The following is an 18,836-nucleotide window of genomic DNA, read 5'->3' on the forward strand; positions in this document are numbered from 1 at the left end:
CATATTTCAGTGCTGTGTTGTGAAAAAGGCCAGCCATCCTGCCAAAATATTTCCAGGGATATTTCCCCAAAACTCTTCACTCATTTAAAACAGCTACAACATACATACCTTATCATTTCCTCTTTTACCCAGCCTTTGAACCCACTCTGCTGCCATGTGAGCTTCTCAGTAACGCACAGCAGTAACTCACACTTACAGAATCGCTTGGTACAAATTCATTGCCCTGAGGTGAGAAATACTAGATTCTGCTTTATTAAATAAATAAATAGGTTAGGAAATCTATTTAACTTGATAAATGAATTGTAACTGCAAATTAATTGCAATTTTTTGCTTAGTTACGCTGATACTCCTCTGACTGCTCTTCCACTTTATTTTATTTTGTGGGGAAAAAAATAAAATAAAAGCTCGGGTGCATTTACTGTGCTATGTAGCTGTTGTTTGCATATCAATACTGTATCTTCTGCACCATAAAATCAGTTAAAATACTCATTCCCATATGCCCTTCACTATGAATTATGAAGCCATTACCTCCTTGTAGTGAGAACACAATGCAAATGCAGTACCATTTTTTTTTCTTGACTTGTAATGCACCACTACAGGCAAAGTAACTGGAATTTGGATGTAAACATAGTTTTAAGCAGCTTCTCTGACATAGTGAAATGAGAGATGTGTTAATTGCTGAATGCCATTATCTTCAGGAGAGCTCATTTCCTGATCTGACAGAGTTAGTCCCTAATAAATAAATGCATAGAACTTAAAACCTGAAGATGCTAACTCTATCACTGGGCAAGATTAATGCTTTCTGGAATGTTAAGTTTGCTTTGTATGGGATCAAGATTCAACTATGTTGATCTGAAGGAAATCTTTGCTGAAATCAGCATTACTCATGGGAGACAAGTCTGAGTTCTTTGAATTTCAGTCTGCCACTGTGACTGTTTCCACTGCTAGAAGAAATGTTTACAAAGACAAGGAATGATGAACAGTATGACAGCAGTGATCCCTGTGTACTTTGATGGCAGTAGGAGCAGTCGGCATACACTGCTCCTGAATGAGACAAGACTATATGACACATCACATTGGAACTAATACTAGTTGGTCTCCAAAGCCACTAACACAGGGAACATGGACTCAAAGGCAGATTCCTCTACCATAGCTCTTTTTTTTTTTTTTAAATAATAATAATAATAATCAAGCAATGATGCTACCTCTTAAGTATAACTGGAATGGCTGGAGATGGTCCATATGCCACCAGGGCAAAGCTCTCAAAGATGACTCCTCGAAGAACAGCAAACTGAATTTAGCAACATTTCCTGTTTGGGAATTGCACTGTGCTAAACACAGTATAATTTATCCATAAAAGAAGAAATTGGAGGAAGGTGCATTTAAGGTAACCTCAGAGAATCCCTTTCTGTTAAACTGGTTGGAAAAAGAAAAAAAAGCAAACAACAGCACTAAGCCAACAACCAACAAAAAAATGGAGCAGGTACTTGCGTTGGAATTATCTTAACCCAAAGCCATTTCTCTGTGACGGTGTTTGCCTGAAAACTCTGCTGCCTGATGGCTGAGCTAACTGAAGGGAAGAGGTGCTTGCTTGCTTAGCATGTCTATGGAGATGCATCTCTGTATGTTGTCCTAGAAGAAGTTTTCATCTGTAATCTGTAATTTGAATAGAGAGTAGGGAGTTGAAAATTCATAGAAAGTAATTTCCAATTATTATTATTACTTTTTTTTTATTATTCCTTCATTTGCAGGACTACCAATTGACCAATGATGGCAAAATCTGCGCACACCCTCACTTGCCTCAATGCTACAACCATTGGCCACTTGCTCATACGAGGGCTTTGTTGTCATCTCCTGCACCATGAGGAGGGATATGAATGTATTCATACACACATTTTACTGGAATAAAAAACAGTGTAATGAAAACTTACTGAAAATGTCGAATTGCCCAAGAAATGTTCCAGACCATCGAGAACACGATGAAGTCCCCAGCATCAGTCTGGCTGGAGAAGAACTGCAACAAGCAGGTGGCTGATGTGCTGAAGGGCTCTCCGATATTGGCTCTAGGTGGAACCGTCAGCACATTTTTTGCCTTTAGGTGGCACTCTCTGCCCATATCAAGCATCTTCCTCCACCAATGGAACAGCTGTGTCCATACAGCCCTGCAAATACCACATTCAGAAGAGTAAAATGAGTGCAGCATTAAGTTGGTATAAAGGATCTCCTCCAATGATGCAGAAGGTGGAATAACTATGATTGCCATCCTTTGTCAGCTTAGAAAAACCTGTTCGCATTGCACGGAAACAAATTTTATTTCTTTTTTTTTTTTTTTTTCCCAGCTGCAGGATGTTCCAGTGAACTGATTGCAGCAGAGTGCAAATCTGAAGTGGAATTACAGTCCCTCCCAGTTCAGTGTCACACAATGATGACAGGGAATTTTTGCAGTAAAGTGAGCGCTTAAATTAATCCCTGTCCTAACTACTCAAAAACCCAGTGCTAATATTGATGGACAAGCTATTCTAACATTATGTTAATGCCAGTAATTATGTCCAAAAAGAATGACTGAAGCTTATTTCATATATTTCAGAAATGGCCCGCGACTGTTGACAAATGAACTATTTGACAATACTGTAATTTTATCACTCTTTCCACTAATAATGTCTTAATCTTGTGAAAAAAGGAGGTCAGAAAAATAAAATGAATGATTCCAACTCTGCTGAAGCCTGGCCAACATGCTCCCACTCGCCTACCTACAGTCAGCAGTATGGCGCTATGCTGCAAGGCTGTTTCAAAGATAGATGTTGCTTCCCTTCTTTCTGGCAAAAGAAAAAAAAAAGCTGATGAGACATCTCACATCACCAAAAATGAATATTTTTCTTTTTGTAGAGAACCACAGTAATCCTTTAGCCACTGTGTACTAACAATGCAGAAATGCATACATTGAAAATCATAGAGGACTCATGCTCAGCAGGCATGGCTTTGTACCATACATTTCATCTGATACATGGCATTAGGCTTCTGAAAGAGAATTTGGACAGTGCTCTGCCTGCTTGAAACACAGACATTCAGTTAAATTCAGCCATGAAGTTTCCTTACTGGACTCTTTATCCTACTGGTCTCTGTAGTTAAAAGCAGTGTTGTCCTTCTGCCCACCCAGTTACTTGTTGAGCCCTACAGCACTTCTAATTTTACTGATGAGAGCTTCTGTGCATATGGTGAATTTTCTATATTCAAACCCTGTTCTGGATTGAGGCTGACATTAAGCAATGCAGAATCTCCAGTTTCTCTGGAACACCCATATCCCAAAATCTGCCTCTGAAAGGCAGGCTCCATTCTGAAGGCCAGGTGTGAGCCGTATATTTAGCAGAACCCCGGAGGCAGGTACTACCACACCGGAGTTTTTACTTTAGTAGTGGAAATATTTAAGATCATTACCTCAAATATTAATAAATATTAAATGAGTTCGCAGGAATCAAAGACAATTCCCCTTCTTCTCCAATGTTAGATTGGAATTAGAGGCGTGAGGGATTTAATACTTCAGACTTAGCCACCAGAAACGTTAAAGACCCATCATCAACTCCGAGCTAATGATACTAGAAAGGCTAAAATCTACATTAAAAAGGCCAAAATTACACTTCCTGTAATGAGTCTTTCTTAACAAAAGCCTCAGCCTGTCCATTAAGCAGATACATTAAGAAAGCCAGCTGTTTTCTGCAGCACCTAATTACTATTCCATGTAAGTGCTCTTGGAAGGTGGAAAAGACATCACAGAGAAGCATCAGGAGAGAAACAACCTACCCAGTAGTTCATTTTAAACTGAGATAGATACTTCCCTAAATCAGTATTAATTTAAACAGTTGTACTTCCTTGCCGTGTGATATGCATGGTGATGTTTTCTTAGAGGCACAGTGGATTGACAATTTAGGCTCCACACTGTGCAATGGCGGGCGCTTGGGAGAGCATACTGGAAAGTGAGATAAGCTTGGGCTTCATTTGTGTGTGCTCAGGGAGAGCCTCAGCCATAGGGCAGCGAGTAGAACCAGTGATAATGCTACTTGCTAAACATTAGCACATAGATAGAAAAAGAGCCAACACCAAGCTGCCCCCAGAGAAGGGTATCATAGGAGAAGTAAAACTTCAGCTCTACCACTGAATTAGAAAGTGACTCCAGTGCACAGCTCCCAACAGCCATACTGTGAGCGGACTGAGAATAGGTCCATGTGTTTAAATGAACATCACAACACCGCAGTGAATGTTCACCAGTTTAAGTGTAAAGTTCGTTCACTGACCTTCATCCCGTTCATCTGTCCCATGCAGAGAGTGGCAGGCTTGCAGAGATTGTTCCATCTCCATCCTTCAGCTCTGATTCATTGATCCACTGCAGCTCACCGACATATAACATACCCTAACCCTCATCATCAGAGGGTGTTTGGGCCAGCTCACCAGCTGACAAAAGGAGAACAATTCCAAAGCTGGTCTGCCTCTATAAATGTACTGCTGTGTAATAGCAAGGAGTATTCTATCAGATTGTCATATTCAAATACAACTTCAGATTTTGTAGAATTTTGGGCTCGGGGTTTATTTGAAGAGAAATCACACTCACAGCTTCAGATAGGGATTCAATGATGTGTAAGAGTTCTAAAAGTCCTAAAAAGGGCAAACTTCTCAAGAAAAGATAGATCTTCAAGATTCTCAAATGTTGGCCAATAAAAACAAGTGGCTCCCCATCTCTCCCATTTGGCAGCAAGAATCACAAATCCAAATTTCCCTTGCCAAATGAAGTCAGAGGTTTGTACTGCATTTTAGCATAGACGATCTCTGCATACACAAAGTGGGAGAACAATAAACCTTGAAAGTTTTCCTGTTTTAGCAAGTTAGAGCAAGAGCACCATTTCTCTATGTTAATTTGGAAGATCACTTAACTATGGACTTTTAAGAATTTCCCCCTTGATATTGCTTACAAGGTACTTAAACCCATTTTTTTTCCATAGCCCTTCCCAAACCCCTTTGTTGTGGTTGTTTTTTAAATCTCACAATAAATCCAAACATAAAAATGTGCATTGTGTATGATGGTTTGACTCAGTTGGATGAAGCAGAGATCTTGTGCAAGAAGGGAGGAAAAGCCATTTTTTTCTAAAAGGCAGCACTTCTCTCATCTTTCTGTTTGTTTGTTTGTTTTTTTACTTGAAACAGAGTGAAATGCCTACACCTGTGTGAAAATTCAGCCACAAACAGTGACTGCAAATGGTGCGTGTTTCTTTTCACTCTGTTTCATTTGCTTGTTTTAGTTTTATACATATATTTATAATGGGGGATAGAGATGGAAGAAGGAATAGCTGTTAGATGGCAGCTTTCCTTCCTTCCGTCCTGTCACCTTGCAAATTTTTCAGTATTTTTAGTCTGTGAACCAGAGGAATAAACTTAAGCTATGTAAAACTAGAGAGTCTGATTGGTGCTGAGGTGCCCTTACACACTCTCAGCCTTCTAAATGCCTTTTAAAATGAATGGTCGCTGGCAGAGTTAAGCCTATGGAATGCATCAGCCAGAGAACTAACTGGATTTTGCAAACTTGGCAGTTTCCACGTGTTTACAGCTGAGTCCCCTAGTGAGAAGTACAGCAACAGGACAGCAGGTGAGCAGACTTTGCCTCTTTGTCATTGACACCCCTCATGCCATTCACATAGGACTCCAGAATACACTATTTTAATTAGCAAAGCTTGTTGTAAAGTAAACAACACAAACACTCCTTATAGAACAGCCACGGTCTCCCCTGCTTGACATACATACAGGCTTTTTGGCAAGGAAACATTCAGACAGCATGAGGTTCACCTCTGTGCATGGCCCCTGGGCAGCCCATGCACCGCCTCAGCTCCCACGAGCTGCTCTGGGCAGGAGCATGCGGTGTGTAGCATAGGGATTCATACACCTTTGCTCCAGAAAAAAACAGTCCAAACCCACATCTGAAAAGACCAGCAGTTTTCCCCCTATAAGGTCATAAAGGTGTAATATAGGCGTCATGCATAGAGTACATACCATGTTTAACCGAGTCCTGTCCCTGTGTGACTTTGAGCCCCAGTGAGTACAGATGCACAGCACATTTAATGAAGCCCTCAAAATATGGTTTGCTGCATTGTGCTGTTTACTGGGAATGCTGCAAAGTCATTCAGCCGACAGGAGCCAGGGCAGCAGTAAGAAGTGTCCTCAAGAGTAGCTCTGACGGGATTCCTTCCAACACACAAGGAAAATGAAGTTCCCATTGTGGTTTGGTAATTGCCAAATGAATAGAAATCAGAAATAATTGATGTAACATTGACCCATAAAACAGGGATGACAGAGGCAAAGTTCTCCCCTGTACTTTGCACAGGGAACAACAGACAGTCAAAAGCAACATGGTAAGAACAGAACAGTACAGAAATAAAGTTGGATCCTTACAGGCGTCACTACTGCAGTCCATTGGTGCTAACACTGCTTTCAGCCATCACCGTTTAACACAATGTGACACATCTCCATTTCCAGTCTGCGTTCTCAACTGTTGATTTTCTTTTGTTGGATGAGTTTTTTTAGTTAGTTAGTTTTTTTCTTCTTCTTCTTTTTTTTCTTTTTTCTTTTTAAAACTATGTTTATCAACACCAATACATTACAGACTGTGTTGGTTATACTCTGAAGTCTGATCATGCAGAACTACAGGCAGGTGCAGCTTAGGTCTTGCTACAGGACGGACATGGCAAGGTGAACAGTTGGTTTGCTCATTAAGATCTGGAGCTCTGTTACTGTTGTGGCTTTAACGCATACTGGCCAGAAGTCCCACTTACTCCATTTACTAACTATACATGTTTCTATATGTACAATGAACCCTCCAGCACTCTCCTTTGCAGCATGTGGCTGACTCAGGAAAAGCTCAGAGGTCAATCGTGTTGAGGCATACAGTGGCCTTATTGTAAAAGGTCAAACAGAAGTCATGTGTTGATTACATATTAGTTACAGAAGAAAAAAATGTCCATACAACTATATACATCATAAATACCTTGCTTTCCAGAAGACAGGAATGGCCCAATTCAGTGAAAATTAGTAAAGAGACAGGCGTACCTGTCCAAAATGACAAGCATGGGAGGGATACACTTATTTCCCAAAATGACTGTCCTCCTTCAGTATGTGCTTTTCAGCTTTTGACTCTCAGGTAAGAAGGCACCAATAGCCTCAGGTGGAGTTTTTCAACATTCTTTTGTCGAATCAAACCCTCTTTAGAACTCAAACTTGCTATGGGTCAAAGAGCCTGAACAAAAATGAAGTTAAAGCATTCATTTCCTGCAATCAATAGTTAATTTAAAAAATAAAATAAAAAAAAGATTACAAGGAAGAAAAAAAAATAGGCTGCACTGTCAAAGTTGTGAATACGTTCAGCACTCAGTTCCATGGACAGCTCTATTTTCCAGCTCATCAGTGAAGGTGACACACTCACTAATTGCCCTGCGCCCCCAAACATCTAATTATGACGTTACTGACTTGTGGAATATTCAGACCTTGTGTGCAACGATTTTCTTTCTGCATGCATGTGTATGTGAACAAGGTCACTGTGAGCTTGCAGTCAACAAACCTTCATGCCCTTGTGAGGTGGTGGAAGTTCAATAAGCACAGGCCTCAGGTCCTTGAAGATGTGCTGCTATGTCACAACTACACTCTTAATCCACAATGAGAATTTGGGTCAAATATGAGTACAATACTGGTGTTCTAAAAATCACACTTGCATGCACTTCTCTTTCTTTCACACACATACACAACTTACAGGTCAAATAAAACCCGTCTACCTGCCTTTTTTTTTTTTTTCTTTTTAGATTACTAAAGGAAATGCTGATTCTCCCCTGCAGGTTTCCTTCCATAGTGCTCTCCCTGGAAGCACACAGAGTTTGCTAGGAAATTCATTGTTTTCATCTCACAAACTTTAGGGGAAAGAGATTTTCATTATTCTGTATGATTGAATTCAAACAAAAATTTGAAAGAACGGTAAGCATAAAAAGAAACACATCTGAAATTAGAATTGTTGATTTTGATCACCTAAAATCCTGCAACATTTATCATACAAGTGGCTTCTAAAGGTTATTTCAAATTAAAATATTTCTATTCTGTAGTGACGAAATGTACTCAGCCTGATTCCCTTTGGCAGTTCTAACGTTGACTACTGGCATATTTCCATGAGCCAATAAGTTGGGGGGAAAGAAGAACACAGTCCATATCAGTGTCGTGGCAGCGTTTTGAAAAAATTCCTAAAGGCACACTTACAGATTTCATCTCTTCAGGATTATTAGCCCAAATCTTAAAAGTAAAGCTATGTAAATGAATGTAAATACCTATGATCAGATTCTGTTATAAAAGTACAAGAATGGTGCAGTGACATTACCACTTGGCTTGCATGATCTCCTGAGATCAGCCAGCATCAGTCAGGAACTGATCATTGCCGGAGGATAAACAGCAGAGCTGTAGAGAAGCACTCACCGGGCTTTATGTTTCTTTTTTTTTGTTTTTTTTTACAAGTTACCATACTTGCACTCCAATCTGAGCTCTCCTTTATATGCTACAATTGACTGTATGTATCCATGCCATGGAAATCTGAATAGTGTGGGTGGGTTCCCAGCAACAGCATCATTCAAATACTTCAGTCTGCGACCAATCCAAATAAACACCTGAAATCACTGAAGATGCACTGTATGCTGATGGAATATATATACACTATTCTGGTTGACGAGTGAGCATCTGAAGAGTGATGTCAAAATTTACTGCTGGACTGAAAACACACGCAACCTTCCATCAACTCAAAGCAAATCAGTGCTCAGTTAAACTCACCAGTAAAAAGAAAAGGGAAGGAAGGATGTCTTTCAGGAGCAACTCTTACTGAAAAACAAGTGCTGCCATTGCTGCACTTCTGCCAAGAGGCTGATGTTTCAGTGCCTCAATGCTTTGAAAAAACTGCCATTACACCTCTCTGTGTTACCAATATTTTACATCACTGTAATTACACCTACAGCTGCAAACTTGAGAATGAGGTGAAAATTGTTTCTCAAGTCGTATGTACTGACCATGTAATGGAAGAGGTAGATTTGGAAGGTCACTGTGAAGGAAGAAAAAAGATACATCTATGGTCACGTTGCACAGAGCTTTGGGATAGTAAGGAAAAGGACCTGAAGAGAAAGGTCACCAAATTCCAGAATCTGAAAGGAATATCCTGTCTGCACCTTAGGATAGCTACAGATTGTCACCAGTGTCATCCATATTGGAGGGTACACACTCTCCTGTAGGATAAAGTTGGCAGCAACAACCTACAGACACAGAGGAAACGCCCTATGTGGCAGCCACCACGCAGCATGGCCAGGTCACATGAGGACCAAGCCCAAAAGAGACTATTGCTTTGTGTTATCAATGGCTTTTTTTCTGGTGTCCAATGTGGACAGCCCTAAGTCTCCTCCTGCAAACAATGCTTCTTAAAGAGGAGATGAACTCATTTACTGCCAAAACCAAAGGCAGCCATTGTTATGGGCCCATTTCAGCAAGGCACTTCAACATGCGCTTGTGTTGAGCAATACTGAACACAAGACAGAAGCACGTGCTAGTTGTGAAACTTGATAGGCATCCCTATGGTAGCCACAAAACATTTGTGCAGCACTGCTGTTAGAAGAATTGGCTGCTGGGAACACAACAGTATACATTCTGTGCTATAGACTCATTCATTGCCCATCTGCAGAACATATCCTGTGCTTCCCAGATTGCTGCCCAGCACTCCTGAACCCAAACCAGACCAAATTATGCTATGGGACTCAGTGTAAAACATGGGAGATCTGCAAGCACCCATCCACCGTAAGTGGCCCTTCTGTTACTGCATCTGTCACATCTCCATAACATGGCTGGTGATGAACAGCATTTCCTCATGCTAGCATTCAGCATCTGTTCAATTTTTGCCCTTTCTTTTACATGCAGCTCTGCCTCTTAGAGTTTTCTTTGGGATGAGGGGTCAAATAACACACTAGAATGGTGCAAACCAAAGAATGGGGAAAAGGTACTGGTTATTAAGTACTATTTATATGTATGATGATTAAAATCTGGAGGTGAGACATTTCATTATTGCTAGGAAGTCACTGTGGTGTTATTGCCTTCATGCCTACAAAGCATTGTTGTTTGCTTTGATTACTTTTATGATCACTGGCACTGAAGTGAGCGTCCCATCACCAAACAATGACTTGATGTTTCATGGCTTAAGAAAGAATATTGCTAACTCTTTTAGCAGTGGTAAATTATTGCTTTCACAGTTACTGTTATGAGTTTTTAGAAAATCGTAGACCTAATTGTATTTTCTTTTTTTTCCCCAAAAATCAACCAAAAATATCCCTGGAGGGAAAAAAAAAACCACATTGTCCTACTACAGAACAGATCTGCTACCAGGTCTGAAATGACTTCATATGCATTCATATCTTCCTTCCTCAGCACCCTGGAGAGAAGATTCATTTCTTGTTTTCTTCCCTTTGAAGAAAATCTGACCTGCTACTCCAATTGTTTTCCTATCCTACAGCAGAACAGCAGGTGTGTGAGCCACCCAACAGAGCAGCTATATTCCAGGAGAAAGGAAGAGAATTTGGAATACTTTATAACTGGTGGATTTAAAGTATCCAATAAAATATTCTAAACAGTTTTTCTTGTTGACTTCTGGAAAAACATTCCCCTTCTGTGGACCGACTCTGTGCATCTTTTCCATGTAACACAGCTGGTAACACTTCTGGAGAGCTGGATGGCTTGTCACAAGCAAAGGAATGGCCAAAGATACCACCCAGGGAAGGGTGGTCTTTGCTCAGTGATGGAAATCCCTGCAGGGGAATGACATAAAGGAGAAACCATCTCTTGGCCACAAACATGCTGAGGAGGGCTGCAGATATCCCAATGCTGAACTCAGTAAAATCAAAGATATACAAAAATAAACATTGAATGTCCTTTTGACTGTGGTCTGTCTGTTCCCCAACCCCGTAATGTCCCCTAACACACAAATATATCTGGAACTCACAGCAGTGAGTCCCTCTATAAATAAAGATAATTCACTGAATATGGACAGGAGAAGTTTGCTTTATGATATAAACCTCTCTGGGCATACGCATGCACAAAGAATCTCCATTCTTGCTCCCCATGCCTTGCAAAAATACATGATGTGCTTCCTTCCAACTTGCTCTTAGCTGAGCATATCTGCTCTGAAAATCAGAACTCTTCCCAATATTCATAGAGATTGTGTGAAGATCTGCAGCACCATCCTCCAATACAAACGTTAAGTATATATACAGCTATCAGCAAAAACACTGGTGCTACATCTTCAAGGGTCTGAGGGAGCAACAGCTCTGTGTGGTTATTTTCACTTCCACAAATCATTGCACAAGCTGTGCAGCCTCATCCATGACCAAGGACACAACATATACATGGGTAACAGTACCCCTGTATGTATGCTGCTCACATGAAATGGGCCATGTAGTTGTGTGGTGCACTGAGTGTGAGTGCAGATTGATGTGTGCCTACAGGCATACAGCTACACACACAGCCAGAACTCTACTGGCGTGCGTGTGTGCTCTTCATGCATGGGGAAAAAATGTGTGTGTATCTCTATCTGCATATCCCGAACCGTATATCCATACCTGCCCCAGGGAGCAGGAGACAACAGAGCAGAGTGAGGGCAGATCCGCACTGGTGTGTTGTGGAGTGGCACTGCACACCTTGTCATGCCAGCGTGAGAGGACAGCTGTGGGTTGCTGGTTTTGCAGCCATTAATTTTGCGTCTTGTAAGGGTGGAAAAAAAAAGGATCTGAAGAATCCTTTTCCTCCCCCACCCCAGAAAGCATCATCAGAAGACCAAAGCAGAGCAACTATGAGTTACATACACACTTGAGCTGAGCTGCATTACATAGCTCTGTAGGAGAAGCAGGCGGAAAAGATTTGTTTGTTTCGTTTAAATCTGTGCATTTTATTTCCCTCCGTCCCTTAGCTCTGTTGCTTTCCCTCTGGACGCCGTCACCCCCTGAAGAAGGCGGGGTTCCGCAGGCAGGCGGCTAGTCACCTGCAGCACCCCAGTGGCCCCGCCGACGCTTCCAGGCTGCTGTCCGTGTCGGACGCCAGCGTCTGATCCGTGGACATGGAGGAGATGTCGTTGGCCGATGAGGATGGGGGGAGGCTCTCGCTGCTGTTCACTGCTGCACCTGTGCTACGAAAATGAACACCACCGTGATTCAACCCGAAACCCCAGAACCTCTCATAGGTCAAAGAGCAGAGAACGCAACCCTGCGGCGATGCTCAGAGCGTTCTGAACAACATGAGCAGAAAGTGGGCCTTACAGGCTTCAGACATTGGGTAATATCAGATATTTTACCCAGAAACTCTCCCCCTCAGCAGTCTTTTTGTAAGAGGTACAGTTCATGCCATGTCCTATCCCTTGGTTTCCTACCAAGCCATCTTATTTTGCTTTACATACCATTCTTATCACTCCTTATCAGTCTCCTTAGCATTACCAACATCCAACGATCAAATGACAGCTGCGATCATGTGGGCACCAGCATGAGGACTCAGTGAGCAAACAAACAACAAAACCCAACCAACCAAACACAACAGCTCTCCAATACACGGGCTGGTATGAGATCATCTGATGGCAGTGCAGACACGGCTGTGGAGAGGCAAAGCCATTTTCTCTCTTAGTTAAGGACTGGGTGCCCAAGCCCAGGATTTTGGTTGTAACATCATTTTTGTGCATCACAGCTTACTTGTCCTCTGTAAAATGACAGCATTAACCTTCGCAATCATTTTGACTCTGCAAAGTGAGGAACCTCTATGAAGTTATCAGTAACACAACATCAACAAACATCAATCGCATCCATAAATATTATTTACCATTATTACCAGGGCAGCTCAGTCCCAAATTCTAAGCAGACCTCATTTCAGGCATTAACATGGCACTGCAGTTCCATTAATAAAGCTTAACCCACTAGAACACTGAGTTGCCCTAAAACCTCTGAAATTAGTCTATATAACTTCTGGTGCACTCGAATGCTTCAGCTATTTCTGTTTTCTTTCTGTCAGCACAGAAAACACATCCGTGCTATTCACTGGGGCTGAGTACCTGAAGGAGATGGCTGTCCTTTTACTACGCCATTTTTCGTTTTTTCTTCAGAATTCATTACTTCTTTGTAGATGAGTTCTGGAACAGAGAATTGCAACAGTTACAAACAAGAACTGTGCCTGTGATCAGCAACAATAAAATCCTCTGATGAAACAGTGCCCCCCACAGGCCAACACTACGTTGTCCTCGTAAGTCTTGACAGCTCTGCTCATGTAAAACCTCTCTCTCTTCCATCCCCTCCTCTACTGCCAGCTCTTCTTGGAGCTGAATTAAGACAAACAGGTCTACACTACAACACATTCATTGTTTCATGCTGCTTTACCTAGAAACAGAGCAGTACAACTTTGTCTGCTGTAAGAAAAATGATGGCAAACTTTCCTGTTTTCTAGGAGATAACCTAAGATTTCAATGAAACAATGTAATCCACACTGATAATGACAGTACTTAGGGTATTTGTATCTGTGAGGGCTGCTCCAAAAGTAAGGCCATGCAGATTCACAAAAGCAGCATGCAAGCTGGCTTCATTGCTTGTGAAAATGCATAAGTAATGGTAGTGATTATGCTGAAAAACAGCATTTTTTGGCTGAGAATTTGCTCTAGAAAATAGTGTTACTGTGGTCTTTGTATCTGTTGTCATTTCCAAAGGAAAGGCAAGGAGGCATTACTTTCATAGGGTGCATATGCAATATTTTCATTATCAAGCAGCAGTTCATAGGGCTGGGTTTGGTTCTTGCTGCCAGAGGAGTTACACAGATGCACGTGGGGTGGGACCTCTCCACCTAACTCTGAGCTGTGCTCACCTTTCCACTCCTCAATGGTGTGCTCCCGCTCGTCCAGCTGCTTGTCATAGATCTGGGGAGGTGGCTGCAGAAGAGAAACAAAACTACTCAGTACATTTTTTTACTATATCATAAATAATTAGCACTACTTAGGTAAACATAAATTCTCCTCTCCCATTTTGTTCATCATCCCATGTGTGCAGAACACCCAGACATATGAATATTAAAATCTCTGGAAATCAGCTCTTAATGTGGACAGTGCTTCTCCCTCATCCTCTTTGGAACGTGAGGCACAGCTGTGCTGCAATGGAATCTGGTCAGCGCTGCCATTATTCTGCTTGTGCTGAGCCCAGAAATCCCATACACAGAACTTTTGCACAGGCAAAGGGCAATCAGAGCACCAAACAGACAGCAGACAGAAATAATTTGCACTGACGTTTTTAAGGCTGTGTATTAAATACCATAGCTGACAAGAAAGCAATCTTTTGGTTTGCCTGGATTGCACTGAGTGAAGAGGAATTGTTTTGGGCCACATATAGAACACAGACTTTAGTTAATGTATATAAGAAACAAAACATGGAACTGGTGGGATATTTTACCTTGCTTTTGTGAAACTAACACATCTGTATAGTTGTATGGAAGTGGCTGCAGTTCTTCGTTTGCATTTCAGACTGATGAAACTTTATGTTTTTTAAAGAAAAATGAGTCACCATCGCTGGATGTGTTTAAAAACCGTTTGGATGTGGTGCTCAGAGGCATGATTTAACATAGGGTTGTTAGAGTCAGGGTACTATGATTAGGTTGTGGTTGGACTTGATGATCTTCAAGGTCTTTTCCAACCTGAGTGATTCTATGTGATTCTATGAAAAGAAGTACACGGAAAGGCTGTGTAGATGGCAAACCCATTCCCTGCAGAGCACCTGTGAGTCATGTATTGTGCAAAAAAACTCATGCAGTCAGAATTTGATTTTTTTTTTTTTTCGTTCTGCAGGGATTGGAGCCTTATATTCCTATTGCTGTCAGTTGGATTTCTACCACTGCAGATGGAGTGCTCTTTCCATCCACCACTTTCAAACACCTCTGAGTTTATACCTATGCATGTTATACCATGTCCCATAGCCCAGGAACACACTTGAGCCCATCCATCATTTTAGGAATTTATGTTCCTCTACAATTGGCCTGATTCTGGGCTTCAGCATTTGTATAGATTCTCCTCTTCCCTCCATACAACCTGGAGCACAGACACGAGCAGTTTTCTTTACAGCACGGTTGTTATTGAGCTGCCATAAAGCAGCAGGAACCCATGCACCATCCCTGCATTTTTCCAGCCTGCAGCACAGAGCTGCACCCCACTCACCGCCTCCACCTCGGCGGGGTCGTACCAGACGTTGATGTATGGGTGCTGCAGGGCCTCGTCCACTGATATGCGCTTGGCCGGATCGATGACCAGCATTTTGGACAGCAGGTCCCGAGCTTGGCTGGCTGCAGCATGGACAGCATGAAAACACCGTGATTGGCAACCACACTTATTGCCCTCAGGGAAAGATCACCTGGGTTATAGGAAAACCAGAGCTCTGTATAGGTGAGCTCTGTGATGTGCCATGATGGATTTTTCCTGAAGATAACACAAAACTCTGTGCCTATCAGAACAGACTCAGCTTTCCACAATCTTTTCTTTCTACCTTTTTTTTTCTTCTTTTTAAAAATCATTATTGTTTTCTGGAGTTTTTAATAAAGACTGCCTAAACCCATGTGAAAAACACCAGCAATTCTTACTTCTAGCACCATGTTTCAAGGAATCCCACACTCAGAATAATTTACTCTGTAGCACTCTACAGAAAACGTGAAAGAAAAAACAAACATAAAGAAGAACATCGTATAAAGTGTAACATATCAGTTCTCTCATCTGATAGTAAAAGCAGTATAAAAGGGAACTGCCAATATTATTCAGAGAATTACTGAAGCAAGACATGGGTTGATATAGTGATGCAGAAGCAGAATTCTTTTAAGGCACTGTTTCTTGTTCTGACACTGCATCCTGAAAGTGGCACTCACTGGCTCAAATGAATGCACTTCCTGCATCCAAAATATCACAACATGGTTTGACAGTCATTTCTTTCATTAGTTCCAAATCCAATTCATTATCCAAATTCATTGGAGGAGGAGTACGGAATTCTGTGTGCCCCAAGGTGTTTGCTCAGACTTTTTCCTTTGCCCTCACAGTAGCAGTGCTATGAAGCAGCTGTTAACTGGAAGAGTAATAATTCTGAGTAATGTGCTGGCATGCACCTTGCAAGCAACAGAGAGCCATTAGGGGTCACCCCTGTAAGCACCCAGCAGAACTGAGGAGATGCAAGACAGATGCTGGGCACATGTTTGTTCCAGATTTGCAATGAGAAGTTCTTCTGATACCAAAAGTACATTAATCACTCTTTCTAATTGAAGATCTAAGTCCTGCTGAGGTAAACCATGGCTTCAATACATGATTGAAGTCATTGCAAAACATGTCACTGTTTATACCATGGAGCAGTATGTCCAGTAACATCATCATCAAATCTTTCTGACTGAACGTATTAAACAGGCATGCAACAACAGAGAAGAAAAGTGGAAGAAACCTCCCTTGCATGGTGGCTGCTGACATGCAAACTATGGTACATACCTTTGAGTTTGTTGTGTTCTGAGTCAGCTGGGAAGAGAGAATCAGGAAACAGTTTGGGGAAGGTGAGGCCAGCATACTTGGGCCGGTTCTCCACGTAGTTCCGTACAGTTGGCTGCAGCTTCTTCATGAACTCTGGGCAGGGCGTTCCCAACTGCTCTATGACTTTATTCCACTGGTCAATATCTGGACATTGGGAGTTAAGGAAAACCCAACACAAGCCCCAGATCCCAATCTTTCTGTATGACCATTACCTGGGAATCCCCAGAGGTTCCCACTCCCTCCATGCAGCCTCTGCAGATGCACTCTTTTCCATTATTATGCCCCTGGGTCCTCCTGCCCACCAAGAACACTGATCTCTCACATGTCTATAATATCTATGAGCATTGCACACATCCAAACCCAACCACAGGTGTGGGAGTTCAGATAGGAAACAAGTTTTTCATGCTTAAAAAGAAATCTTATTACAGGCAATTTGTATTGAACTCTTTGGTTTTCTCCTTCAGGTTTTGTTTCCTTCAGCCAATCATTACACACGAGATAGATGACCTGTGGTTCTTGCAGCCACACTCAGAACAGAATTTACTGTGCCTAAAAAAAGGCACACACGACCAGAAATACAGCACCATTTCTACATCACACTAATTCATAGTGCTAAGAATTTGATGACAAGATAAAAAACAAAGTGTGGGGGGAGAAGCACATGCAGACGTGGGAACATTTACACTGTAATGTGGTGATCGGTGCTTTGGAAGCACCTTTGGAGAATAAGCTTTTATGAGATAACATCCACAGCTTTTCAGCACAGGAATGGTGTTTGTATTGCTCATGTACATTCTGTTGTCATAACAGTGAAGGAGTCAGACAAATACAAAACACACTTCTTCACAATCCAGGAGAAAAAGTGGGCCCACAGAATGAGGGTGACAGAAAACACATATCAGTGGGCAAAATGCAGACTGCTGGTGCAGCAGCTGTTCAGATCTTCAGAGAAATTTAGGGAAATGGAAACCAGGGATTCTCACAAATTTGAAAACTCAGCAGAGACTTAGTTGGCCTCTCCTGAAATGTTTTCTTTGAATACTAAATAAATAAATAGATAAATCAATAAAATAACACATTTTAAAATTACAGCCTAATAAAAAGTATTTAAAAGAATAAAACATATTTTAAACACCTTTTCCTAAACTGAAAACTGAAGAATTTGAGGCTGTAGCTGCTCAAGGAGTACCCTGAGTTTTTCATAAAGAATGTGAATAGAAGATCAAGAGTGACAGTGTGGTTTGTGGATAGAGGCCTTTCTGAGGAACACTCAGCTTTGGCAGACTGAAAAAAACAAGTTTTGGTCATAGGAACTGGTTCTGTGTAACCGAGCAATCTATGGGGACCATTGGGCCTCTTCATCATGGTCTATATATCAGTCACCTCAGGTGTCCCCTACCCAAACACAGGACTGAGGAAAATACACCAGCTACGCACACAGCAACTGTACTAAGGAGAGAAGGTGGTCCAGGCCCAGGTTTATTGGCTGATGGCAACACCAACCAACAAAGTTACTAATGGAAAAAAATAGTATTCTGAATACACAATAAAGAATTTGTCCTAAAAAAAACCCACAACACTCTGTTTTTACAATGAAGCCAACTATTGAGATGTACAGGCTGAAAGTTCATCACTTTTGCTCCTGTTCCCACTGATGCAATTGTAAATTGCAATTTACAAGAACCACATTTTGTTCCTTCAGCTGCACTGCAGCCTTGAGGTCCATTATATTCCTGCAATTATGCAAAAAATAAGGAAATAGAACTTGGCTATGAGGGAAAATTTACAGTACTTCACCATAAGAAAAAAAAAGAGAATTTCTACAGAAAGTACTTCTGCAGTTGCACAAAACAAAACAAAACAAAAAAACAAAACAAAAAAAAAACAACTTGTGATTAAAAAAAGAAATGTAGAAATTATTGCTCTTGTGCTTAAGCTAGCTAGGATCAAAATAGAAATATTTTTTTCTCTTCTAATATTTTGACTACATGAATGACAGTTTTTGAGTCAATAATTATATTTTCTTAAGTTCAGTGAGACTGTGCAGGAGATACTGTTAGCAGTAGGATGATGGTGCTCTATAATACACATAACATTTAGCCCCTCATTCTTCCCTGAGAGTGCTCAGCTGTTTAACCTTCAGCCGTTAATTAGCATTTGTTTATTCTCCTGAAAAAGGTGAGAAGAGGGAGGAATAAAGGTATCTTGCTGCAAATCCAATGGCCAAGCC

General features: G+C 41.3%; 1 protein-coding gene and 1 long non-coding RNA gene across 3 annotated transcripts in view; both read right to left on the minus strand.

Annotated features, from left to right (window-relative positions):
* Positions 1–1,206: 1,206 nt before the first annotated feature.
* On the minus strand, positions 1,207–7,824 carry LOC104910616. The gene is made up of 4 exons (XR_004159515.1): positions 4,290–7,824; positions 2,751–2,816; positions 1,932–2,162; positions 1,207–1,656 (listed from the first exon to the last, which is right to left on the minus strand). It is a non-coding gene; the product is annotated as an uncharacterized LOC104910616 (long non-coding RNA).
* Positions 7,825–7,831: 7 nt separating this feature from the next.
* MAPK10 (mitogen-activated protein kinase 10) overlaps positions 7,832–18,836 on the minus strand; it is a 34,160-nt gene continuing 23,155 nt past the window's right edge. Inside the window, exons 7-11 of one of the 2 annotated variants that reach the window (XM_010709719.2) lie at positions 16,568–16,750; positions 15,266–15,390; positions 13,930–13,993; positions 13,130–13,207; positions 7,832–12,215 (exon numbers count right to left, since the gene is read on the minus strand). In XM_010709719.2, coding sequence (XP_010708021.1) covers positions 12,073–12,215; positions 13,130–13,207; positions 13,930–13,993; positions 15,266–15,390; positions 16,568–16,750 — 593 coding nt within the window. In that variant the 3' untranslated portion in view covers positions 7,832–12,072. Of the gene's footprint in view, positions 12,221–13,129; positions 13,208–13,929; positions 13,994–15,265; positions 15,391–16,567; positions 16,751–18,836 lie in introns of both variants that reach the window. The other variant, XM_010709718.2, reaches the window with a different exon arrangement.

Source organism: Meleagris gallopavo, chromosome 4 (assembly GCF_000146605.3).
Source record: "Meleagris gallopavo isolate NT-WF06-2002-E0010 breed Aviagen turkey brand Nicholas breeding stock chromosome 4, Turkey_5.1, whole genome shotgun sequence".
NCBI lineage: Eukaryota > Metazoa > Chordata > Aves > Galliformes > Phasianidae > Meleagris > Meleagris gallopavo.